At 33.9% G+C, this 27,552-nt stretch overlaps 1 protein-coding gene across 1 annotated transcript; it reads right to left on the bottom strand.

Moving 5' to 3' along the window:
* Positions 1 to 811: 811 nt before the first annotated feature.
* Positions 812 to 22,552, bottom strand: LOC126976657 (uncharacterized). Its single transcript, XM_050825140.1, has 4 exons — positions 22,502 to 22,552; positions 17,075 to 17,207; positions 2,095 to 3,194; positions 812 to 1,189 (listed from the first exon to the last, which is right to left on the bottom strand). The coding sequence occupies exons 1-4, from the start codon at positions 22,550 to 22,552 to the stop codon at positions 851 to 853; spliced, it is 1,623 nt and encodes a 540-aa protein (XP_050681097.1). The 3' UTR covers positions 812 to 850.
* Positions 22,553 to 27,552: the final 5,000 nt, after the last annotated feature.

The following is a 27,552-nucleotide window of genomic DNA, read 5'->3' as shown; positions in this document are numbered from 1 at the left end:
CTTTAAGGCCGGCAACGCTCCTGTGATTTCTCTGGTATTTCAAGAGAATGTGTGCGGCGGTGATCACGTATCACCAGGTGACTCGTGCGTACGTTCGTTTGTCCTCCTTTACCATAAAAAAAATAATTGCTCTGCTGGAGTGATGGCATCTCAATACTGTGAATTCTGCTACGAAAAGTATGGTGCAACTTTTTGAAGCAAATTCTACAAATTTACTGGTCTCATTCTAACATAATTTCTGTATCTACTTCTGTCTTCTATTCTTAAATCATTCAATAAGGAACGATAGGCCCTTTCTTGCTGTCGTCTCATCAAAAGTGATCGCGACCAGTACTTGCGTGGTTTTCTTGAATTTCCTTCATTCTGTATGATGTACAAGTTTACTGCACTCAAGTTCCGCAGTACCTTCACTTTCTATTGTCTGTACCAGTAGTCTATTGTGTTGTCAAATTCGTTTGCTTCTGCACTGACATGTCAAAATCTTTGTAATACAACTAAGACAAAACGTTTGCATCTCTCAAAATTGATGCAAATATTGGACATCATTGTAGGATGGCATTGTAAACATTTATTAGGAAATATCAAGATGGTACAATATTATTATGTGCAAGTCTCTCTCATGAGTCAATACGTAGTGATTGATTTACAAATAGTAAATGGGTATTGAAAATGCGTTACCATTTCAATTAACATAATTGTAATTTCACAAACAATAACATCACAAATAGTATTTTTTACGCAAGTAGTTTATAAATAAGTACCGATTATGTCAGACCATTGTTACTTTTAGATGTAAGATGTTAAGTCTCATTTGCCAAGTAATTTCACTAGCTACGGCGCCTTTCAGAGTTCAGACCGAAACACAGTAACGCTTACACATTACTGCTTCACGGCTGAAATAGGCGCCGTTGTGGTACCCATAATCTAGCCGGCATCCTGTGCAAAGGAGCCTCCCACTGGTTGTTACGCAATGTTGAACGACTGTATAGAAAATAGTAATAGTCGGCGACATGTCTTTGTAATATGAAAAGAAAACACAAGTATAGAGCGAAGTGTTTTTATTTTGCAGGCACAGCGCGTTCTTGAGAGCTCGCGTGAGTCGTCGATTTAAACGGAGTGCTGATTCGTCCAAGCGGCCGCGCTGCGTGTATTGACCACATTCTGATACCACTGTCACATTGCACGATTCCTGAAAAGCATTTTATAATGTAATATTGTACCAGCTATCTATTAAAAATGCCTCACCTATTATCGGAATGAATCTTGAAATCTAGAGCGATTACCAATTTAGTGGTTATCTGGTTGGTAAAGCCAAATTGGCTTCGAAGAAGCTGAGTGTCATACGTAGAGCACGGCAATACTTCAAGACGGCCCACACTCTAGCGCTCTACAAAGCGTAGGTCAGGCGATATATGGAGTATTGCTGTCATCACTGGTCTGGCGCACCCCAGTATCAGCTCCAACCGTTTGGCGGGGCGGGACCCAGTGCTCTGTGAACGGCTAGATCACTTGGCGTTGCGTAGAGACGTCGCCATTGTGCGTCTTCTACCGCATTTATCATCCGAAGAGCTATTTGTCCTGATTATTTTCACACGCCACAAATAAGCCACAATTACAATTTCGCGGGTAGGTTTACTGAATAAAATTTAGAACACACACACACAAATATATATACACAAATATATAGCTGGAAGTAGGAAAAGAAAATATACCATCATCAGATCGTAGATAGATTGTATGGTGTCAGATCAATATTTGCAAGAATACGTGAAAGAGTTAGAAAACTATCTGAAAGTCTCATTGGCCCAGTAATTTCACTAGCTACGGCGCCCTTCAGACCGAAACACAATAATGCTTACACATTACTGTTTCACGGCAGAAATTGGCGCAGTTGTGGTACCCATAATCTAGCCGGCATCCTGTGCAAAGGAGCTTGGTCTCCCATTATTATTGATCCCAAATACTTACCACCAAGTCTAAGCCTTCAAAGGAGCGGTGCGATCATTGACTGACACCCTAAGTAATAAAACGACAAAAATATCGAAACGAACGATTGTATTGAAACTATTTTAAGTATGTTATTTATAGTAATACCTTATAATGATTCAATTGGACTTCTTTCAATGGTGCCGCCCAAGCTGTAAATCCCATTGAGCCAACGCTTGCAAGTGGGTAGTGATTAAATGCTGTTAAAACCCTATTTGTCAACATAAAGCTTTTACTGTAATGCCCTATTGGACTTATAGTGGCTGATCTGACTGTATGGTGAGCCAATTTTGGCATGGCGATTTCTTTACCACATGCAACAATACCTCTTTTGAAGTCTTCATTGTCGTTTTCTTCGATATTATTGTCACTTTTTTCTGTAATATCTATATCATTATTTTCAAAATCATTATCTATTATTCGCACATCATCGCGTTTATCGTATATTTTTTTTCGTTTTCTGTTAGCACTCTTGTATTTATGTTTGTTTCTATCTTGCATTGATTTAAAGAAGAATACATTACGTATTAAAATAGCAGAATGATGATAGGAGTCCCAGCCTTGCCGACTGAGTCTATTCACAAGATGAGACCAAGTATATGCTATTTTAGGTATTATAACTTCATCTATATCAAGTGGTATTAAAAAACTTGATTCAATTAAATTCCTATACAAACAGTCGTTGTACGAAATGATATGATCCCTTCTTCTTTGCCACAAAGATCTTTCTGGATTACTTTTTATAGGAACTTTGAAAAGCCTTACGAATCCTATTGACTGGTAGAACTGCAGAATTGCTTCAGTGTTCTTATGTACGCTATCGAGGTACATGTCTATAGCTTCCGCACCAAGTAGTCTGTTTGTTTCTATCCATTCTAATAAACTATCTGATATATTGTTTTGAAAGTTCATATCCTTAACACATATTGTGAATGATCTTTCATATTTAACTGTATGTTTTCGCTTGACAATGAATGCATTAACTGGGTCGTTACATGGTTCTGTAATTATCGAAACTATAGAGGTTTCTTTTAAAGGTTCCATCAACGGACAAGAGAGAAGAAGTGGTGTTTCAACTTCCAACGAAGTATTATCCCATTCATGCCACCATATTTCCAGTGGTTTTGCTGCGACAACCTCAACAATATCTTCTCCGGACAATGAACGCATTTGACAAAATAGCTGGTCCATTGAAGTTGGGTTACGACCTGAAAAAGAATATAATTACGTTATTGAATTAAAAAATATTATCATCTATCTCTAAAACAACTTGATCAATATTAAAAATTATTAAATATACCTATGAAATTTTTTGCGTTGTTAAAACAAAGTTGGTAGAGGAAGATTTCTCCTGGATAATACAATAAACATATCCAGAGAAAGTGTTTTCCGGGCGAGAATAAAATCCGAATCGACTATACGCAATAAAATCGCAAATAAATTATATGCATTTATTGCAAACCTATTCAGAAACCAGTGCCCGGAAGGTACTTATTCATTTGATTGCATAATACTTGTTTAATAAATAAACTTCATAACAATTCCTAGGCAACACAAAGACTATTATAGAATGTGAAGTTATATAAGCAATAATAATTTCCTTCGGTGTATTCGTAGCGGCTCTGAGACCCGAGGGCTATCATTACAACGGTTCTTCGCTTGCTAGCTCTGTTGCAGGATGACATTTCCTAGTTATACATTAACTGAAGGCTATTGTGAGCTTCTACGACGAACTGTACATGGCAGTGGGAAACTTTTTGTTATTTTTAAGCATTCTGTATTAACAGGCGGTTATTTATGATTTCTTTTCTAAACGATAGTTTGTATCTGTAGTCTATGTTTACGTTGCCAGGTGTCCGGTTAAGCCGGACATAGTTAGGCTTTTTGATTGTATGTCCGGTCAAAATAAACGGTGTTTGGCTTGTCCGGCTTTTGTTAGTCTTTTTTCTTTAATTTAAAAATGTTGATAAATGATAATCAAGTATTTAATTTTGTCTGATGATTTTTTTTAACTGTTTAATAATAAAGTTTTAGACTGATTTGGTGTTTGATTTTATTTATACTTTAATTTAACAAGATTTATGATAACAACTTAAAAAGTTTTGCGAATTTTTTCATTATATGGATTTTAATTTATTTTTATTTTTCTGTAGTAAGTATAGTAATACTGAGACACTAAATAAACCAAGAGTGTCCTTTTGTAGATCTTTTTACCCTAATGTTCAGCAAACCGGCTAATATGTCTGGCTATTAGGTTTGGCGATCTGGCAACGCTATCCGTGCTTGTACTAGTATGGTTTATACTGTCTTAAATTTAGTTAAAATATATTTTAATTATATAAAATACAATAATAATATATTTAAAATTATTATTTATTAATATCAAAAGCACTTTCTTTATCTATGTACTTTCTTTATCTACACCCATGCTTTAAATCTTCTGTTTAAGATTATAAAACAGTAACCTTATTGCCAACATTAAAACACCCAATGTCCTAATAACCATGACATCATCCAAACGACTGTTGTAATGAAATTCAGTACAACATTACATCATCCGTTTTCATTACAACACTCGTTTGGATTATGTAATGGTAACTAGGACTAGGTTTTTAATATTAGCAATAAGCTAACTTCTTTAGAATCTATTTGGTATTAAAACCCACTTTCGTGTTTTACTACCCCTTATTACACAACAGTTGCATAAATAACTATTAAATAAATGAATAGCGATTTTTATTTTATTATGAATCCTGCTTCACCCCTCACAGGCTGCCTGCAAATGTTAATAATGTGAAGTTCTCTATCCTCATAATATAAATGTGATTAAGTCCTTTATAAGTTTGACGACTCGTTATCGCCCAGTGGTTAGTGACCCTGCCTACTGAGCTAGTGGTCCCGGGCTCGAAGCCCGGTAGGTGCAAACATTTAAATGATAGATTTGTGTGTTTGTTTTCGACTCATGGATGTAGATGTATTTATGTATGTTTAAGTAAGTATATTGTATTAAATATATCGTTGTCTTGTACCCACAGTTGTATAAATATGTGTCAGTATTATAACAAATAGTAGTCTTATTTTACTCTTGTGAGGCTGCCACAGAGCAGTAATGTTAGATGACATTTCACAACAATACAACACGATCACTGTTTTAACATTCACATTGTTGAATGTTTTAGAACATAATATTATTTTGCAACATTTTCTAATATTTTATAGCCATTACTTCAGCTATATAAATTACTTTGTTAAATTTCGCTCTGACTGGTCGCACTCCCTTAGGCGACTTTATAGGAACGAGCTCAGTTCCATGCATTACACAAAGTAATGTGCTAAACGCGCCAAAATTAATTTTTATTCCAAAATTATTTAAATGTTTTATAAAATGTTCACCAATATTCGACGACTAACATTTTTGTGTGTGTCTTTTATACTTTCCTATTTATAGTATTTGCTTTAAATAATATTACATTTAATAATGTTTATCTTCTCGTTCCGCTATTTGCCATCTACATATATGAAATATGAAAGTAGAAGCAGATTGTAATCCACAAAACATCTTTTCTCAAAAAATTGTAGTTCTCCGAGCTTACAATTAACGATCTACCTATTTACTTATCTGTAAAAACACTAATTTTTTTGTACATTGAAATTAAATTTAAAGTAAAAACATCTTAAGATGCCATGGATACATGTTTGTAAATGAAACTTTTTGGATACATTTACTCCAAGAGAATTCATGATACAAGGAGCCGCTAAAGTATGGTGTTATCCTAAAAAGGAAAGCTTGCGATAGGAGTGTTTTAATACGACCGTGTACGTCACTATACAGCCTGGCAAAATAAGGCTGCCCGATATAGGAATACATAGAGTATTAAAACTAAAGGAGATGCCAGACAGTGCCGCAATCATGGAATAAAGAATTCGAACAGTAGGTAATAATATTTCGTTTTGGGGTATAATTTAATTCGCTTATGAACAGTTGTCAAAGTGTTAAGAGAAGATTTAAACTAATGTTTATTTGAAATACAACAAAAACTAGAATAAGAACCGCTTTCAATATTCGATATCTTATCAAAGATCATTAAGAATCCAAAAATGACATCTGTCAATCAATCGTAAACTATCACTTCAATATATCAATCTTAATTCCCTATTCCATACAGTATCAATAGAAAACGCGAAAAAAGATTACAAAAGTGTGTAATAGATCTAGATAGATAGATTTTTAGTTTTTTTTATTGAGGTGGAGAGCGAGCTGCGCTGAATAAAGCTGTTCAATTGATGAAATGTTATTAACAATAAATGATTTGTATTATTTATCTGTTAATACATTATTATTAATAACATTTTGCGCAAGTCTAATATTTTTATTTAATAATACTTACTTACTTTGTGACTGCCTTGTAAGGCAATTATACGAAATTGGATGAAGATCCAACTATAAACTTAATCTATGTTTTTTCTTCCATTTATTTGGCCTCAAAGGAAGGAATACAGGAAAATAAGATGATTTTTGCCTATAACGCGTCTCCACAATTAAGATGTTCTTGGGCCATCCCAAAAAAGGTTAAATGTGGGTGAGATTGAACACGAAATTAGCCACATAGCATAGTAATATTTTTACTTAAAATAAACTGAGCTAAAAACACGCAGCAAAAAAACCGTAGTTTTGTATGTACATCATATTAAGCTGTCGTCTTCGGATGGTTTAATACTCCAAGAGGGAAGACGTTAATCTCAGCCTGGGGAGAATTTACTCGACACGAACTCGACTCGAGTGACAAATGAGTGCTTGGTTATCGCTTCGCGCCATAGATCTAGAACTTTTTACCCCTTTTTTAACACGCTTTTAGTAGCTTGGTATGTATCTATGTAAAGGAATCTTTGACAGTGATTTTGTCTCTTAGGAATCGTTAGATTAGTTTGAAGCTTTGCATACTTATCAAGGGCTGAAGATAATTTAATAATAATAAAATAAGTAATAAGTAAAATTATCATCGTTTCATGATTAAAATAAATAATAGTGAAAACGTAACGTAAACGTAAAAATAAGTGAAAACTTAAACATTAACGTTGTGCATTTTTTAATATTTTGCAATAGTTAGGGTATAGTTTCGCACGAATTGCTTTATGTATCAGTATAAAACTAGTGGTTATGTGTTTAAATACAATATTCATTTATTACGCTATCGTACACAAAATGACAATTTATTAAACGCTTCAGAACTATTACAATTATTTTACATTAAAAATTATCTCTGAAAAATCAACTTTCATCCTCAATAGACTGTAAAAACATTTCGCGGCTGATATTCAATCCCTCGACCTCGCGGTGTTTCGGCTTCTCAATCATTATGATTATTTAGTTGAAATATGAGAACAATAATTAGTTATAAGTAAAAATCTTTCATCCTTAATTTCAACGACTGTGTTACGAATTTTCGCGACGCGAGTTTAACATTTTATATCCATCCCAAGAAAATTGCTCAACGCCGCTAAGCAAGTTTTCACTTCAAAAACTAAAGTAAAAAGTAGAAAATAATGTTCGATTAGCAAAAAAAATTAAAAGCGTACTTTGCGTTTAAAGATATTTTCGAAATTATTTTTTTCACTAATATCTAATAATATAATATTTATAGTAATTCACATCAAGCAACGCCTTGCTTTTTGACTTCTATTAACTTATTTTACTGCCCCTAAATCAATAAAGGAAAAAAAAAATTATTTTACTGTGCAACAAAATGGCTTCTATATAAATTGACTTCACATCAAAATCACAACTACCGAAAATACTCTACACGAAATAATAATTAGATAAGTAATTTTTGGATTCAAATTAAGGATTATTATGGATTTTTAAAGTTAAATTTCAAGTTAACCGGATATCTGAAAGGTCCGTGGTATCGTACGGTATTCAAAGAAAACAGTCTATCAAACAGTCTATCAAAGAAAAATTTAAAGAAATAAATATTATGACTGTTCATTGTCAGGACATTTATGAAAATTTAATATACGTTCACAAAAATCGTCACCTTTTTGCTCTTAATAGTGATTTTCATTATTATAACACTAGAAATAAGGGATTGCTTGTAATTAATTCTAGTAGGCTTCATAAGATACATAATAACTTTAAGGGTAAATGTATACACTTCTATAATTAAGTCCCAGCCACTGTTCAGGCATTATCTATAAATAAATTTTAATGTTTTATAAAAAAATGGCTCTGTCGTAAATCCTATTACTCCACTGCTGAATATGTAAATGATCGGATAGCCTGGGACTAGATTGTGATTATTTTATAGCGATAGAAATGATTGTACAATATTGTATATTTTTATTGAAAAGAGCGCAAAAAAAGAATGCTGGCAGAGTTTCTTGCGCCGCTTCACTCTCAGAGCGCCATTTGTTTCCGAAGCAACTAATTTTGTTGCAATTAGTTAGACATACTAATATATATATTCATTAAACAGTTAGATACTTGCTGGTCGAGTGAATAATATATAGGGCGTACACCTTCCTTAAAGGCCGGAAACGCTCCTGTGATTCCTCTGGTGTTGCAACAGAATGTGGGCGGCGGTGATCACTTAATACCAGGTGACCCGTACGCTCGCTTGTACGCTTTGTTCTCATTTTCCATAAAAGAAGCGCACAATAAAACCTTACATCATTTATTCTTTTAAATAGACTATGGCAGCGTGAAAACGTCGAAAAAAATTGAGTTTAGAATTAACCTCTCTTTTGAGCAATTCACGCACACTAACACAAAGTATCATACAAATCGCGAGTGTAATACGTAGCTTGTCACGCACACTAAATCGTAATAAAACGTAAATCCTATTACTCCACAGCTGAATATCTAAGTGATCGGACAGCCTGAGACTAGATTATGATTATTTTATAGCGATAGAAATGACTGTACAATATTTTTATAGAAATAATACAACAAATAATATATTTTCTTTACAAACTCATAAACAACCCAATAGACTGTCCAGATATTCTTCAAAATATTGGCATTTGTGTACCGTCATTTAATTGTCGAATAGGTATTTATTCCCCAATATTTATTAAATTTTATAGAAATAACTACGGATTAACATCTCCCATTCAACTCATATGTGTAAGCTATAATAAAATATTTAAATTAGATCATAACATCGATATATTTTCAAATATTAACTTTTATAAAAAACAGGTGTCCTTGTCATTAAAAGGCTTAAATATAGATTAGTAACTATGTAATTAGTATTAGTAGTAAATTCATTATTGTTAAATTTCTAATTTGTTTTTAGCATTAGTTTTTTAGTTTAGTAACGATGTGCATACCTTTAATTTAGATATGTAAATAGTAACACTTATTAATGTTTATCTTATTCGTATATGTAAAATTATGTATCTAGTTGGTAAGCCTTAATAAATAAATAAATAAATAAATTGTTTATTTTTATTGAAAAGAACGCTAAAAAAAACGAATGCTGGGAGAGTTTCTTGCGCCGTTTCATCTCTCTCAGAGTGCCATTTGTTTCCGAAGCGGTAGTAGTATCTAGTATATTAGAAATGACATCAAAAAGAATTCTAAGGGAATCAATTTTGAGAAAAAAACAATGCCACTAAACTAATATTCGTGGTCTGTTTTTATCGGTTGTCTAACAGCAAGAGACGTATAAATTACACACATCAAAAAAGTCTAAAGCAACATGCATGATATTACAAATTTACCATTTATATTAATTAATTTCTAAGTCTTTATTCACTCAAAGTGCATAGGTATGTAAACTTTTTTGTTAATGATGACATATTGGCTGGTTGTAAAAAAATATCCAATTTCCTTAGAAATTTCATTTTGTTAAAAAAATGTTTTGTTGCTTAAGTAAGTACCTTAGTTTCTGCAGTATATTCTAATATTGTTAATTTATGTTATTTAAAGAACTTATAAAGACAACAGCTGTTATTTTTACATCATAGGACCCTAAAATAATATTTTAAAAATAAAATACAACGTTATAATGTGAAAAACCATTCTAAAATTTAAATTAGTACATGTTGCTTAGACATTTTTGATGTGTGTATCTAAGAATAAAACTTTCCTTCCCTTACGGATCATCCTGACTAAAAAGACCAGTAGGCAGATAATAACATTAAATAGAATATTTATGCTTATATTTATATGCCAAAGAAATACATTTGAATATAACGGGGACGGCGTAACAAGTTCTGCTAAACACTCTAAAACTTACTGCATAAGTATAGAAGTAACCGTAGGAGTTAGTACTTGACACTAAGTAAGTACATTTCTAATATTTAACCACAACTTGAATACTTGTGACACAGTACTGTCCGGTACTTTAAGATAAATTGTATTCAGTTGTTATTTGAACCTTAGAACGTAATTTTGAAACACTTGCAGAAGTCCACATGAAATTTTGCACACGTAATTACAAAACAATATTATTTTTATTTATTTAGCCTTATACCTTCACCAGGATCTCTAGGATAATATAAAAATATCCACTCATAAATGATATGAGAAGATATCGAGCGTTTTAGTTATAAACAATGATGGTAACCGAGTATTTTATTATTTAAAGTAAGCCATTGGACTTTATATCGCCTTCGTATCGGTCAATATAGTGGCGGGCCTACCAACACAGTGTCAGGGATACAAAGAACGGAGGATGGTAGCAACAGCCTTACGAGAGAACAATCAAATAGATATATAGGTTTGTGGCCGATACATACACTAACACGTACACTACACCTACACAACACATAACTTATTACTATCTATATACTATTAATTATTATATATGATATATATTTTATTACACTGCAACAACAACAACAATATTAATATTCACACTTAACTATATTAATTAAAACACACTTATACACAAACATACAGATTAATATTAACAATAATTCCACATGAAATATTCAGTATTGTGCAGTGGAAATCCACCGCTTGTCACCGGTGAATATTGCGCCTGCGCAGAACGAATATCGTTCAACGACCCGCGCCCGCGCCGGTACAGGAGTCGTGTCTTGATCATTCGCAGTGAAGCCCGTGTCGCTTGTCTATAAAATTTACCTACTGTGCAACTGTCGTGTCGTAATATCCTGTGTTTTCTCCTTCTTTCTATATTGTAATGGTTTAACTTCATGTGTATCAGTGTACTTAATGTGTGTGTGAATTGTTAAAGTAGATTAAACTGTTATGTATTAGACTTGAATTAATTAGTTTTATTGAATCACTACTTATACCACCATACCACAACTGATAGCCACTCAATGACCATTGGTTTATATCTATATAATGTATTATAGTTTTTTTTTAATGAAGATTAGAGACGAGACGAGCAGGACGTTCAGCTGTTGGTAATTGATATGCCCTGCCCATTACAATGCAATGCCGCTCAGGATTATTGAAAAACCCAAAAATTCAAAAATTCACCTTGACACATAAGTTGTCAAGTCTCATTTGCCCAGTTATTTCACTAGCTACGGCGCCCTTCAGACCGAAACACAGTAATGTAATAACTTTACAGCAGAAATAAGCGCCGTTTTGGTACCCATAATTTAGCTTCAGTTTACTTTAAGAGTATTGAGTGAGACTAAGCTTTCATGTACGGCTATGTAACGCTCCTTCGGGTAAATTCTCAGTTTTTGTTACTTCGTCGGGATTGAAGTGTTTACAATGTCAATATTTGAATGTATCATTTGGAACTTATAAAGATAATTGTTTAACAGGATATTATCTGGGAGCACGGGAGTTCCCCCGCCAAGTCGAGCAAAGACAAGCGGCACGGCCATACCAACCTTTTCTCGAAACAGTTCAGGCCATTTTTGACCCCCTATAACTTCGTTCTGCATAAAATTAGAAGCCTGAATTGTATAAACTCAGTTGTATTTCAAATTTCAAACTTAACTTAAAATTGACTTAAAGAAAAAAAAAGCCCGATGAGTTTGTTGCGCCCATTCTTCTCAGGTCTGAGGCATTCATTGTGGAATGGGTGGTAGTTTTAGACATTCAATAGGACATCATCGTCACATCTTATTTTGAATAAAAATATTTGAATTTGTTTTTTTTTATATGAGAGGGGGCAAACGGGCAAGAGGCTCACGGGATGGGGAGAGGTGAGGCAACCGCCCATGGACATCCGCAACAACAGGTGTGTCAAGAAATGCGTTGCCGGCCTTTAAGGTGGGAGTATGCTTTTTTCTTAAAGGTCCCTAAGTCGTATCTGTTCGGGAAGACCGCTGCCGGTAGTTGATTCCACAAAGTGGCAGACGTCTACGTGATGCGGATGGTACTTTGCACGTAATGTCCGGTGGTGGAATTCGCCGCTGGAATCAACCCGAACAGCTCCTCTGAGCAGTCCCCGTGATAAATGCGGTAGAAGATGCAGAGAGAACCCACATCTCTACGCAATGCTAGAGAACCAAGCCGATCGGAGATGACTTGATCGTCAATGATTCGAACCGCTCTTCGTTGTATGCAGTCAAATGGAAGAAGCTGGTACTGGGGAGCACCCGCCGAGAGGTGAGAACAGTACTCCATGTGAGAATTTGGATTATAAATAGTCAAAGTTTCTTAATTTTGTCACTCACTGACTGACTGACCGATCATCAAAAGTTTAAGGCACTTCAAGCAGACATGGAAGCTTCAAATTGAGAATAAAATTAGGATTTTGTGTATAAGTCAAGGATTTTTTTTTTAAATTTGGTTCAGTTTTCTAGACTAACTGTTTAAAATACCTTTGTTATCCCATATATTATATATGAGATCACGAATTATAAATGATAAAATATGAATAATCAAATATATATAATAAAAAGATTGACATGGCTATCGCACTAAACAATCTAATCTTATATCTTTAAATGAGCAATTCTTGTATATATATATAATTGGAATCTCGGAATCGGCTCCAACGATTTTCATAAAATTTAGTATATAGGGGGTTTCGGGGGCGATAAATCCATCTAGCTAGGTTTCAATTTAAAAAAATGTAGTTTTATCCGTTTTAATGAGAAACAGCTACAATAACTTTAGAATACAAAGGTAAATTTCGACACTATATACAAGACTATAGTAGCTCAGATGGGACATTGGGTGATCCGGAAAGCAGAAGACCCGGTTCGAATCCAGATGTCCTATTACTTTTTTTTTAAATTCAAGTTTGTACATTCTTAAAAATTCGAGCAAGGCTCGGTTGTCCGGATATTTATATATAATATGTAAATTGTGAAATAAATTTTAATAAACACACACTGTGTATTCATGCGATTTCCTAGTTAATCTATTTATTTAAAACATAAAATACTATCAATATTGATATGCTCACTATAACATGTTGTTAGGTTAGCTAATTATGTAATAACTTAAGACAGAAGGACCGTTAAGTAGAGACTATCCCCCTTATTCATAATGGTCCGCTAACTTTAAATAGCTTAGAAGTGTTTTTTCTCATTCTGACTAGGTCAATAGAAGAAGACAGAGTGAGAATTAGCAATGCTTTAAGTTAGCAGACTATTATGAATAAGGGTAAAAATAAATTGAAAGACGTGGTATTACATGGATCTCAAAACTTTTTACGGTAGAAGAACTGAGTTGCGAGACTCGGTTTTTTATAAGTTATGTTTATGATGGCATCATTAATTTACAAGATACTATTCCTAATTGATTTTTATAGATTATTATTAATAAAAGCCATAAACCATCTAGGATAAACTCACATCGAATAGTGGTAGTTTCACGTCGATACGATCAGTGGTTCAGGCGTGATTGAGCCTCAAACAATGACCATTTTCAATGTATATATATATAGACATATATTCTGAATCTTGGAAACGGCTCCTAAGATTTTAATGAAATTTAGTATACAGTTAGTTTCGGGGGCGAGAAATCGCTTAGGCTTCAATTTTTTAAAAATGCAGTTTTATCCGTGTTTTAATGAGAAACTGCTACAATAACATTAGAATACAAAGGTAAATTTCGCCACTATATGCAAGACTATTATAGCTCAGATGGGACATTGGGTGATCAGAAAAGCAGAAGACCCCGGATTGTTTTTAATGAGTATAAATGATCTTTAAACCTAATTGGACAGTTGCATCATTACTACGAAATTAGATAAACATCTAACTTCTTGTTAAAATTTAAAGTCAACGTAGAAGAGATGCGGAGATAAACAGAAGTAATATTTTCGTTCTATAAATAACTTATAATCAATTAAGACAGTGAGCTTTATAAATATAATTAATTGACAGGTTTGCGACTACACCGCCTCAATTGTAACTTGAACTTTATATGGGGGCGCTTCTGGCGCTATGACGTGATAAAATCTCCGTAATATCTGCTCAGAACATAATTATAAAGATGAAATATCATTGAACAATAACGTAAAGTTTAATAGATTAATTGTGTAATTAAATATATTGAAACTAATTATTATTATTAATAATAAATCATTAGTTCGTTATTTTGCCACATGCCAACATATACTTGACAGGTTAATAAAAATATGACGTTTTAAAACACACTGCTGTAGCGGAGGAGACCTTAGGCGGTAGTCGGCAGATTTACTTGATACTGCTCACTCCCAGAGGAGTTCAATTAATTGGATTCCTTTATTTATATGTTGAGTGCGAACGACTCCTGATCGAAATCTGTGCGCGACGTGAGTTTACTTATTAAAACAAGAATCTTATGAAGCCATAAAGATGGCGGCGTATCTGTTGTTTTTGGAAGTTGCGCGCCAGGAAATTGAGATAGCACGTGTTTCAAATAATATTTAAATGCATATTGTCGTTTGTTTTGTTCTTCAATATTTGTTTTGTTAGGCAAAATTTATTATTTCTTTAATAGATTTAGCTAATATTATAGAATTCTTAAAGGAAATAATGTGTATTTTACTGTTTAGTTACTGTATTTTTACGTTGCTGTGTATTACAATAATTGCTGATTTGTTTTTTTCTTCTATTTTATTTTATTTTTAATCTCACGTTGATACATTCAATAGTTTTGTTTAGTAGTTTAAATATTTGTGTTTTTTTTTGTAATATTTTTTAGTAAGTTTAGGTTTTTAAAAATATTTTGTATTGTTTTTTATTTCATTATGCATGTTGAGTTAGCCTGTAAGTGAGGTATACAACTTTTATAATTATATTTATGTATTTGCTTTAGAATACTGCTTATTTAATAAATAAAATACATAATAGTGAAAACTGTATCGGTGTATAGGTACTGTACGTTTTCCGAATACTATAAATAAAAAAAAAATCTGCCATCAGTGTTGAACTGTGAACAGATTTGTTCTTAACTCGTACAGGAGACACCACAATTGCTAGGTCATTAGGTTGGCAATACATTCTTTAATCTTTAATTAGTTAATAGTGATTAATAGAATAAAAATATCGCATTGAGTTTTAATGTATTATGTTAAATAATCTTTCGTGACATTTTTGTTATTAATGTATCAAAAAGTAGATGAAGAATGCTTTGTAATTTAAGTTGAATTGTGTGTGTGTGTTTATAAGTTTTAATTTACTAAGGGTAATATTAAATCAGATACTTACTGTTGTTCGTAGATGGGTGAAAATTTGAAGTTGTATGTATTTTTTAATGCTGACTCATAATCAAACAAATTTAAAAAAAAATGTCAAAAAAATTAAAAAAAAAAAAATCGTGTGGACCACCCTTAACATTTAGGGGGATGAAAAGTAGATGTTGGCCGATTCTCAGACCTACTCAATATGCTCACAAAATTTCATGAGAATCAGTCAAGCCGTTTCGGAGGAGTACGGGAACGAACATTGTGACACGAGAATATTATATATAAGATTTAACAGTCATGTCAACCGAATGTTATTGTAATAAATAGGTAAATATCGAATTTATAAATAAATAATAGTGTTTTTATAAAGTGCCTGAATGAAAATATTTGAATTTGCAACTAATCAAAAAGCCAGCCAAAAATTACACAAATATATTTTATAACAATATATATATATTTTTTTATTTTACTTTACACATTTATTTAATTTATAATTCACCAACGGTTAGGTTGAGTCCACATATAGGTATATACGAACCGCGTTAAAAGAAAGCTATGTAGCGAAGGAAATAGATAAATCCATGAGCCTTTATTATTATTTTTAACTTTTATTCATATTCTTACTTCTAACTTATTTAAATAGTAATAAATTTTCTAAGCGAGTCCAGCTAAGTTTATAAAGCAATTTCTCTAAAAGTTTGGCGGTAAAATTAAATACTTTGATCTAGTTAACCAGAATAAAAATAAAACCTTAGATCATTTATACGTCGAGACAGACTGTGGATGCTGTTAAAAGGTTGAAAAAATTGAGGTTAACAGTTAACCTCTATTTTAAGCAATGCACGCACATTAACACAAAGTGTCGTACAAATCGCGAGTGTACGACGTAGCTTGTCACGCACACTAAAGTAATAAACCTGGCCTGTTTTCATCGGTAATCTAACAGCAAGACTCTATCTAGATAATTTATCTTAGAATAGAATTTGGGTCAGCCATTTCGGAGATGTTAGAACAAATGGTCTGACAGAGAAAAGCCACTTCTCCGCTTAATCTATACATATAAATAAAATTGGAGTGTCTGTTTGTAATATTGAAATAACCGGTTTTTACTAGATGTAAATGAATATATATACGGTACATATACCAAAATAACATATTTTACAATTTTTGTCTGCCTGTTTGTTCCGGATAATCTCTGAAATGGCTGGACCGATTTTGACGGGACTTTTATTGGCAGGTAGCTTATGTAATAAAGAGTAGGCTACGTTTATTAGAAAAATTCTTTTATTTTAGAAAAATTAAGTAATGTTGCAATGTCCAAGAAACGGTTTAACTTTAAAAATAATTTATATAGCATAACAACGTTTGCTGGGTCAGCTAGTTATAAATATTTGTGGAGTACTCCAGCTCCAGCGGTACAGACCTTCAAGTATGTCTGATATTCTGCCTGTGTCCTTCATAAATAACATTTAATCTGCTATTTCTCACTTAAATAATTAAGAGAGTATAAGTGTAATGTAGTAACTCACCGCGAAATATGCCGAGAATTCGTATGTAGTGTTGAGGTGCCCTGTGGTCGTAGTAGGCCGCGTATAATGACATTGATTGACCTTCAACTTTTTGCCAGATCGATTCCTCGCCATTGGGACTCCACGTGTTATTCTGAAATACAATGTAATTTTATTTAATTTTTTTTATGAAAAAGGAGGACAAACGAGCGTACGGGTCACCTGGTGTAAGGCTTAAGTGATCATCGCCATCCACATTCTCTTGCAACACCAGAGGAATCACAGGAGCGTTGCCGGCCTTTAAGGAAGGTGTGCGCGCTTATTTTGAAGGTACGCATGTTGTATCGTCCCGGAAACACTGCACAAAGAAGCTCATTCCACAGCTTTGTAGTACGTGGAAGAAAGCTAAGGAGCTTTTCAAGGGAAAACCGCACTTTACGAACAAAATTCATATTATCTTAGATAATTTATACGTCTATATAGAGCCTCTTGCTGCTACAAAACCGATAAAAACAGGCCAGGTTCACTACTTAAGTGTGCTTTCAATGAAAACGCTGTTGAAACTCTTTGAGATATAACAAATGTATGGTGCAATTTTGTTTCTTATATAGGTCTACAGTTGTCTGCATATGGCATGTCTATCTCTTATGTATAACATACTGTTTCCAGTTTAATAATAAAAGCTGTTTACACAAATACGATATTAATCCTTATCAGTTTATTACTACATATTATAAAATCATTAATTTTCGATGGATTTAGACTACATTGTTCCCGAAATGCAAAGGTAAGTACATCATTTATTATTCTATTGACAGAACAGCGTGTGTGGGGTCAGCTTGTAAAAACTAAAAAGAGAAATAGACGTCACTTTGATTTATAAAATTTGAAAATAGCACAATTTGAGAATTATTTGATAAATTAACAAGCCCTCACTACATTTTTTTTTATTGTAGTCTACCTTGCCTTTAACTTCTGCAGGCGACCCTCCAAGTAAGGCTTTCCACCCTAGTTAAAACCCTAATTGGGCCGCGACCCACAGATTTAAAAACTGATGAAATAATTTCTGGAGATAGTTTTCTCCGTAGATACAGATATTGATTTTCTTACTTTAGAACTTTTTTTGAAAGAAGAACAACGAGTTTTGAATTATACATTCGCTGTGATAGAAATGGGTGAAGTTGAAACGTGCGGAAATAAAAACACGGACGCTTTGTTAGATATCAAGGCAGCGGTAGTGTGCTGATAGGTATGGCGATTGCAGATGTTTTACATGCGGTGTGTCGCATATTATATGTAAATGTGGCCTAAGGCGTTAATAAGATACGGGAGGATTTCACTACAATGTTTCGAGCTTGTCCACGCTATGTCGACGATACAATCATGGCTACCATACCATTACTAAATGGCTGTTTATTTAGTTAGGTTTATCAACGTTTAACAATCATTATTGAGGTATACTGGCATTGGTTGCGTCTTCACGTACACATGTCATTATCGAATTCAATCTCCCAACGTGCTCAATGAACAAACATCAAAATAATGATGTAAATTATCATACTAAAGAATAAACAGAGATAACGCGTTATATCTTATATATAAACATGCCGAGAGAGATTGAAGTCCACGCTGACAAAGAGTCAGCCTGATGGGACAGCTCAAGGTTGCTCAGAGGGCACTGGTGAGGGCTATCCTCAGACTGTGAGATCGAATCAGAAATGAGGAGATTTGTATCACAACCAAAGTCACTGATATATCCCAAATGATTGCGAAACTGAAGGGGCAGTGGGCAGGGCACATAGTTCAAAGGACAGATGGCCGGTGGAGCAGTAAAAATCTCGAATGGCGACCACGTACCGGAGGACGTAGTGTTGGTAGGACCTCCACAAGGTGGACCGACGATCTGGTCAGAATTGCCGGTATACGTTGTATGAAGGCAGCGAATGGCCGATCATCGTGTAGTTTTTTTATGATTATAAGGTATAAAACGAGCAGGACGTTCAGCTGATGGTAATTGATACGCCCTACCCATTGCAATGCAGTGCCGCTCAGGATTCTTGAAAAACCCAAAAATTCTGAGCGGTACTACAATTGCGCTCGTCACCTTGAGACATAAGATATTAAGTCTCATTTGCCCAGTAATTTCACAACGGCGCCCTTCGGACCGAAACACAGTAATGTTTACATAATACTGCTCCACAGCCGGCTTCCTGTGCAAAGGAGCCTCCCACTGGTAAAAAGTTAGATCTTTAGGGGAGGCCTTTGTCCAGCAGTGGAAATCTTCTGGCTGCTATGATGATGATGATGACAAAGTGTGGGCACAACTAGTGCATAAGCCGTTTAAAATCATCTATGTATTAAGTACACTTTACCCTACCAGAAAGAAAAAAGGATTTATACCAATAATTGGCTTTCTAATAGTCAAAGTTTGCATCTAATTTAAGATGGCGATTTAGATTTAAAGAGCCCTGTTAGTCGTATATATAGAGCAATTTAAATAAATCGCATTAACTTGAATTCACTGAGAAAGTTCATGCAAAGCCTGATTTATTCTAACTTATTCGATATCAAAGCAAAACATTGTGGTGCTCAAAATTTCACTGTGTCTGTAAGGAGTAAGGTCTATTTTAATGTGTGACATAATACTGTGTTAAGGAAGGGCTTAGGACTATAGCAGACGGAGCGGTTAGTACGCCTTGGTATGTATTGTATACTAAAAATATGTTTATCCAATAATGTGTTATGGTTTATTGTGTCAATTCAATTTATTTTCAGCCAGAATAACGTGTAATTGAATTCGATGACATTTAATTGAATTATAAATTGGAGGCATTAATACATAAGAAAACGACCTTGAAGTTGTGTAAGTCACAAAGTTCAGGATGGGCGGTTAATCATAAACAAATGTTAAAAAATAGATATACCAAAACTATTGATAAAACAGATATCTCAATAGAAAACTGAAAAAGCCCCAAAGTGTATTAGAAAATCCGAGTAACGAGGAAGATCTGAGAGACTTCGGAAGGAGGTCGTTTTGGAGAAGGGAGGTCAGTGGAATGAATGATATAGAAAAAAATTGATGAAGACGTCAAGGATAGACCCATCAAGGGCTATAGTGCCGTAATTAAGCAATTAATTATTAATTTCGATCCAAGACAGCCCGTTACTGTAAATAAGCAAGTAGCATGAGCGTTTAAAAAACCGCTCGGTAAGTCCTCAGCCTTATAGTTAGGAGTCGTGCGTGATTAAGCATTGTGCTTTCATGAACATCAATGTGCTTTTTACTCTACTCTTTCACCATTGTTGGCAAAGCAATTTATATATCAATCTGTTAATTGGAATATATTGTAAGGAGGTTTATATTGGATAATCGCTCAGCTTTATATAGTCGACGCTTTTACGACGTAATAAACGAATGAAGAGACGCATTTATTAAGATTTCTATACGTCCACAAGCTTATGAAATACCAAGGGTAATTAATGCATTTGTCTGTTGAAATAAATTATATCTAGTAGTAATGGTAGAATCACCCTGCATAAATCTAGCTAAAGCTCTGTTCAAACAAAGCTGGACGTTTTAGCGTAATTCGCTCGCTCGCTTTGCCTCTCAAACTGACGCGACTTCCTGCGTGTCATTTTTGGTTCTTCAGTGGAGAAACATCATGCATTGTGAGATCAAACTCTCCCGCCGGGCGTCCCGCTCTGATTCGCTTCAACTTGAGCGATTACTCGCGTCAATTTGAACACGTCCATACAAGTTAGCTGACACAATCGGCGCGAGCGACTTCCGTCCCGCGTCCCTCGCGTTATTCGCCTAAGTTTGAACAGAGCTTAAATTTCCATAGATATGAAGTTCCATTGAAGTTCTATAAACAAAAATGCACATCGAAGTCTAAAAGACTCTTTTTTTTTTGTTTCAACTGATAACAACTGAAAGATCTTTTATTAGCTATATTCAAGATTTGCCTGTGAAATTATAGTACATTGTGATAAAAGGGCGGAAAATTATTGCAAACAAGCTGTCATTAACAAGCCCGGGCGGAAGTCGAGGGTTTTTATTCTCCCGATTTTACAATAACCTACACGTCCGAGTATCACACGATGTTTTGTAATGCAATTGTGGGAAAAAGTAAAAAACAAATTAAGTATAAAATTAAATATGTTATTTTCAACTTACAGAAAATGGCGCGTTTTTGCAACTGGACTTTTTTTCACAACGAAATGTGGCAACGGCATCGTACAATACAGCCTATTCGTTTTTTGACAAAAATGTCAGAATAATTAAATTAAATCTGTATGGTACATTCTAGCTATAAAACTTTTTAAATTGACATTAAAACTAAACTGTAAAAGTAATGATTGAGCTCGTTAAAGAAAATCTATCTGAAGTACGCCATGTTTGACAACTGTATTAAAAAAAAAAGTTAAAGCAAATATACGTTCTACTTTTTGGTGTCATAAGCATAAATTAAAAGGTGTGTACCAACACACCTTTTTATATTAGTCATTCATTTCAGTACGAATTTATATTGCTTTAATAAATTTTGCTTACTTATACCATTGAATTTAAAATAGATGTTCATCTGAGATTAGTACTTCGCTGTAGGTTTACGCCTCTATACTTGCTGCTTTTATAATATTATCTAGACTGGGAGTCTTCATTCAGTTTATATTGAAAGCTACTTATTAAAAAAACTAATATCATAAGCTTTATTAACAAAACATTTTATTATTAAACTGAACTAAAAGTTATAGGTGTAATGATTCTTTCAAATATTATGTAATTGGCATGAAAAACATAATAGTATCAAACCATTTTTACAAGAAGTGAGGAGACCAAGGCGACGAATCAAATGTTCAATAAAATCCGCTAAGATAATTTATACGATCTCTTGTTGTTATACAACTGATGAAAACAGGCCAGGAATACTAGTTAGTGTGCGTGACAAGCTAAGTCTTACTCTCGTGATCTGTATGACACTTTTTGTGGTAGTGTGCGTGAATTGCTCAAAATAGAGGTTCGTTCTAATCTTATTTTTTTTTTATATTTTCACAGCTGTCATAGTCTATGTAGATGTATATATTATTTAAGAAAATCCGTTTAGCACTTCTTGCAGATCCCTAAGTCACAGCATCATAATTGTGCCTAATCATTAAAAATTTTCTTATAGTTGAACAAAACAGCAAAACCGTAAATTCATAATGAATTTTTTTTATTGAATAGGAGGACAAGCGAGCATACAGGTCACCTGATGATTTGATCACCGCAGCATTGTATAATACGCTCACTAGAAGTAGTAACTCTACGTCACGCGCTAGAATCATGCGCGTGGACGCGAACACGAGGCAAGAACATTTTGTTTTGGTAATTGAAATGCAATTATCTAGTAAGATGATTAAAAACGTCGAGATAGTTACACAATTTTGTTAATTTAAAGAGGCACTTACCTGAAATGCGAAACCATGCTTTTTAGGTTTGGAAAGTCTTTCACTGAACATTTTGTCACTTCGTGGCGTTGTATTCAAAGCGCGGTCGAAACAGAATGTAAACTCTGCTGACGCGAAAAAGACGCGAAGGCAAAGTTTTACTTTAGACAGTTTTTGAGAGTGATTGTCAGTCTATCTGTTTATTGTCCTCATGCTCGTTTTTTTACTTTTCTCATAAAAAAAGTAACAATATATCAGCTTACAGGTCAGCTGGTTTGTTCGTTTGACCTCATCTTCCATAAAAAAAATCTATTCAGGACCGTTTTAAAAGAGGTTCGTAATTGATGGGGGTTCGTTGCCCTGTCGGCAGATATATACAACTACATTTATAGTATCATAAATATGCTTTTATAATAATGATAACAATATTTATAGTTTTATTAACTAGTTTTTACCACAGCCGTATAAAATCAAGTTTGATTTGCATAATCGTAAAATGATGCAAGGTATTTAATCTGTGTTAGAAGATAAATTTTATATTTCTAATTTCTGTTTCCATTCTTCATTCATTTATTTTTATACTCTTACTAGCTTTTACCCGCGACTTCGTCCGGGTTGAATAATTAATTGAATAATTTTTTAGGATACTTTTCAAATAATACACACACAAACTGCTCTTTCCGCTGCTGGCAGCGTTCTTCTATGATAGCGCATATCCCTTATCATTGTGGACAGTCTCTTTAATAGTATTTTCCTGTGAAATTTAATCTCCTATTTCAAACCCAAGTAGGTCATAGTTTCAAAAATGCTCGAACTTTATAAATTATTTCTCATCAAGTGCCTAAATACAAAGTTTCATGGTTTTATCTTCGATAATGACGAATGTCCATACAAACTACCATCCCCTATTTCAACCCCTCCGTTTATTTTTTTGCAATTACAGGTAGTCTATGTCCGTTTTCAAAGTTTAGTCTATCTCTGTACTAATTATTATCAAAATCGATTCGGTGGTTTAGGCGTGAAAGCGTAACAAACAAACTTACAATCACATTTGTATTATTAGTAGGGATGTATTCCACTATATGTATCTATTGCGATTTTCATAACACGTCCAATTTACATCAAAATTTGCTCACGCATCAAAGGCTCACGACAATAAAATATTTTTATAACTTCAGCCTTGTGTGTTATCCTGGATCTATGGGAAAGTAAACTATATGAAATGGAATCATTCATCGTAATTCTCACCTATTTCCTATCCCACCTATTTAACTAATAATTTGGAACATTGATTTCTAAACAGGATCACCACTGTAGATAAAAAAGTATTGAAATGTAGGTAAACGATAAAATAATACTGAGTATAGTCTAGCCTAGCATGCTGTTACAATTAAAAATAAACAAAATTTGAATTTGGAATCTGTCATTTTTATATGATTGTTCATTGCGGTTTCTCATTTTGGCGCCAATACATTGTACAATATTTTGCGATATTAAAATGGAGTGGGGTGATAAAGAGAACTGAATCGCTGTGATTGCATTACACAAAGTAGGTATGGAGCCAATTGCAATTTTTAAAACTCTCCACACACTTCGTATTAGAAAAATTTTTGGCTAATAAGGTACAATGAGACCTCCTCTCTTTGTGACAGAAAAAGATCTGGCAGTAAGAGAAAGAATTCGAAGAAATCCTGTCCGAAAGCAAAAGATTTTATCTCGGGAGATGAAGATAGCACCCAGAACCATGTCACGTATTTTAAAAGATAACTTAGGGCTTGCAGCCTATAAGAAACGTACTGGTCAGTTCTTAACTGATAGTTTAAAAAAGAATAGGGTGGTAAAATCCAAATAACTACTGAAGCGGTACACAAAGTGAGGTCACAGAGAGAAATTTGAGAAATTTTTAAAATTGAGTAACATTTTAACCAACAAAATGACCGTATTTATGCTCAAAGCTCTAAGGAAGCTTCCCAATTAGTCGACAGAGTGTAACGTGGGCACTATCCGACTTTAATGATAGTTTGGTGGCGTATTAGCTAACAGGGAGCGACTGAGTACTTTTTTGTGTACTTTTGTGAAAAAGTGTGTCAAGATACCATTCTTGAGAAGTTAGTGAAACATCTTAACAACACCATGTTCAATAACCAAGAATGATCCTTCCCGTAAGACTCGCCGCCGGGTCATTAAGCTCAGTCTACGCAGTCTTGGTTGTAAACGAACGTTTCGGACTTCATCAGAGCTACAGACTGGCCGTCGTCTAGTCCCGATCTTAATCCGCTGGATTATGATTTATGGTCAGTTTTGGACAATACGGCTTGCTCTAAGCACCATGATAATTTGGAGTCCCTAAACAATCCATACGATTGGCAGTGAAGAATTTTCCCATGGAAAGAGTGCGTGCTTCTATTGATAACTGGCCTGATCGTTTAAAGGACTGTATTGCAGCCAATGGAGACCACTTCGAATAAGCTTTTTATATTTTAAATTGTTTTATATTTATGTATTAAACTAACACACTTTAAAAGGAATAAAATATGTTATTTGCAATCGAAATTATATTTTTTTTTGTTTCAGTATTTATGGCAAGGTTAGGTAAAACAAGCAATTATAAATACTTCTGTATGTATGTTTCTAATACTAGAAAATATATTTTAGTTTTAAAACAAACTAAAATACATATAGGTTGAAAGTAGTAAATATGTTTTAAATTATTTAAATATTAGACATACAAAGAACCTAACAAGAATAAGGTTTAACGGGTTTTTTGTGAAATCTTGTTTCCTGGTTTCTTGGTTTTTTGAAACCTTCACACATCTCAATATTTATTAGTTTTAATCACCACCGTTATATCGTTCTGTGGCTAGATAATTTCAGTGAAGATGCGTCAATGTGTCAATCTTAATTTCCAAATCCATAGAGTAAGAAAACGCTTATCTAATAACATCGGTTATCGAATCGCCAAAATCAGGAAATGTATTAAAATACACTTGTCTGATTGGCCGACAACGCTCCTGTGATTCCTCTGGTGTGCCAGGAGCCGTGATCCGTATGCTCGTTTGTTCTCTTTCATAAATAATCCGATCGCAATTTCAGTATTTACAAAGAGTAAGACTTATGTAGAAGTAAGAACAATGTTATATTATTTAGTTATATTCTGTTGCCATTAAAATAATTGTACCCATATGAGAAGCAACCGTAGAATTACTTCACACATACCAAATACCTGTACCAATTTGTGTATAATTGTACACCAATAAGGTAGTTCTGTGCAGTGTATAATCAACTTTGTGCCTTCATTAAAGTAATGTGTAAAAAATTGTATAACCAAGTGTAATTATTTTTGAAGGGGCAATATACCCATAAATCATGAACGTGGTCTATGTAACAGATTTAAAAATACGTTGTGAACAATATACCTTAATAGTGTCTAACATAATTTAAATGTATTTGGTATTTGATTAAGTTTTATGTAGAAGCTTTATAAACAGACAGGTATCTGATATTAATAATTGAAATTGTGTTTTCCAGATGTCTTGACAGTTACCGTAGATAATTTATACGTCTAGATAGAGTGTCTTGCTTGCATATATAATAAAAAGGAGAAAGATCGTGCAGAAGTGTGAAGAAACGTGCAGTCGATGATAGATTGGCAGATGACGGCTATAATCTTATAAAAAACGGAGATAGCCGAAATCAACTCTTATGCAACTCTTCGCTTTCAAACTTAGCCGGATAATACATTTTCGCTAATCGCCATATTGTAATTACTACTATTTCAAACTTGTCAAAAGACTGCACGTTTCATAGTAAGCTAAATTTAAATTTACACTTAGGCAGTCCCTCCTCTTATAACGAAAAATTAAATGCTTGATGCGATGCCACTTTCCGGGAAGGTTTAGTATAAAGAGGTATTATTAGATTTAATTTTGTATTACGAAGGTTCAGTAGTCTGTGGGATATTTTCTATATTGGCGTGAGAATATGAAGAGAAAGAACGAATGCAGTACGATTACTTAAATGATAACACATTATTATGACAGCCGTTCGATTTATCATTACGCGTTACAAATGAAGGTCCTATGTAAAGGAAATGTAGGTAATTATAAAACTCACCCAATAGATGTATGGGACCAATCGGATTTTTTTTAATCGCCGTTTTTGACGAAGCTGTTGGCCTTGAGACCGCTATTTTAGTTGTCCTTCTTGCTGAGTGTAATACTTTTTACAAATTACGGTGAATTTTGCTAAGATAAACATAAAAGTAGCTGCAGACTGCTAGGGTTTTGGAATTACCCCCTATACGGGGTAATTTTGTCGATGAAATAGTTTATAGTTACTACGAGGGCTGCACTAAAAGTATCGGGAATGGAATATTTCCACTGTTCCTGTCATATTAAAATCTTTTTAATTGAAACCTCCTTGGTTTTAAAAATCGAATACCATTTATTTATTTAAAAAAGATTCTCGGTCTTTTCACAAGGTCTTTTTAAACTTGTTTAGTCGTTGAGAAAATGGAATTGACTCAATGGAATTGACTCGAAAAATTCTAGAGCGATGATTTATTATGACTTTCGAAGTGGTTTAACACAAAAACAGTGTGTTGACCGGATGATTTCTGCATTTGGTGATGAAGCCCTATCCAAAACCACAATTATCGCTGTTTTGCTGAATTTCAACGTGGACGTGTCAAGCTCAGTGATGATCACCGTCAAGGTCGTCCAAAAACTGCAGTCATCAAAGGAAACGTTGATGCTGTGCGTAAGCTGATTGAGGAAGATCGACATGTGACATACCACGAAATTCAGGCAACTTTAGACATTGGCATGAGTCAAATACAAATAATCTTGCATGAACAATTAGGTGTAAAAAAGTTGTTTTCCCGATGGATACCGCATTTGCTCTGTGAAGAGCAAAAAGCGGCTCGCGTTACTTGGTGCGTCAGAACTCTCGAAAGATTCCACACAGGATCCTCAAATGCTGTATACAACATCGTATCAGGTGACGAATCCTGGATATACGCGTACGAACCCGAAACAAAAAAACCAGTCACGAGTTTGGGTGTTCGAAAATGA

The sequence above is a fragment of the Leptidea sinapis genome, chromosome 41, assembly GCF_905404315.1.
Source record: "Leptidea sinapis chromosome 41, ilLepSina1.1, whole genome shotgun sequence".
Classification (NCBI taxonomy): Eukaryota; Metazoa; Arthropoda; class Insecta; order Lepidoptera; family Pieridae; genus Leptidea; species Leptidea sinapis.
This window is presented reverse-complemented; position numbering and strand designations above follow the sequence as displayed.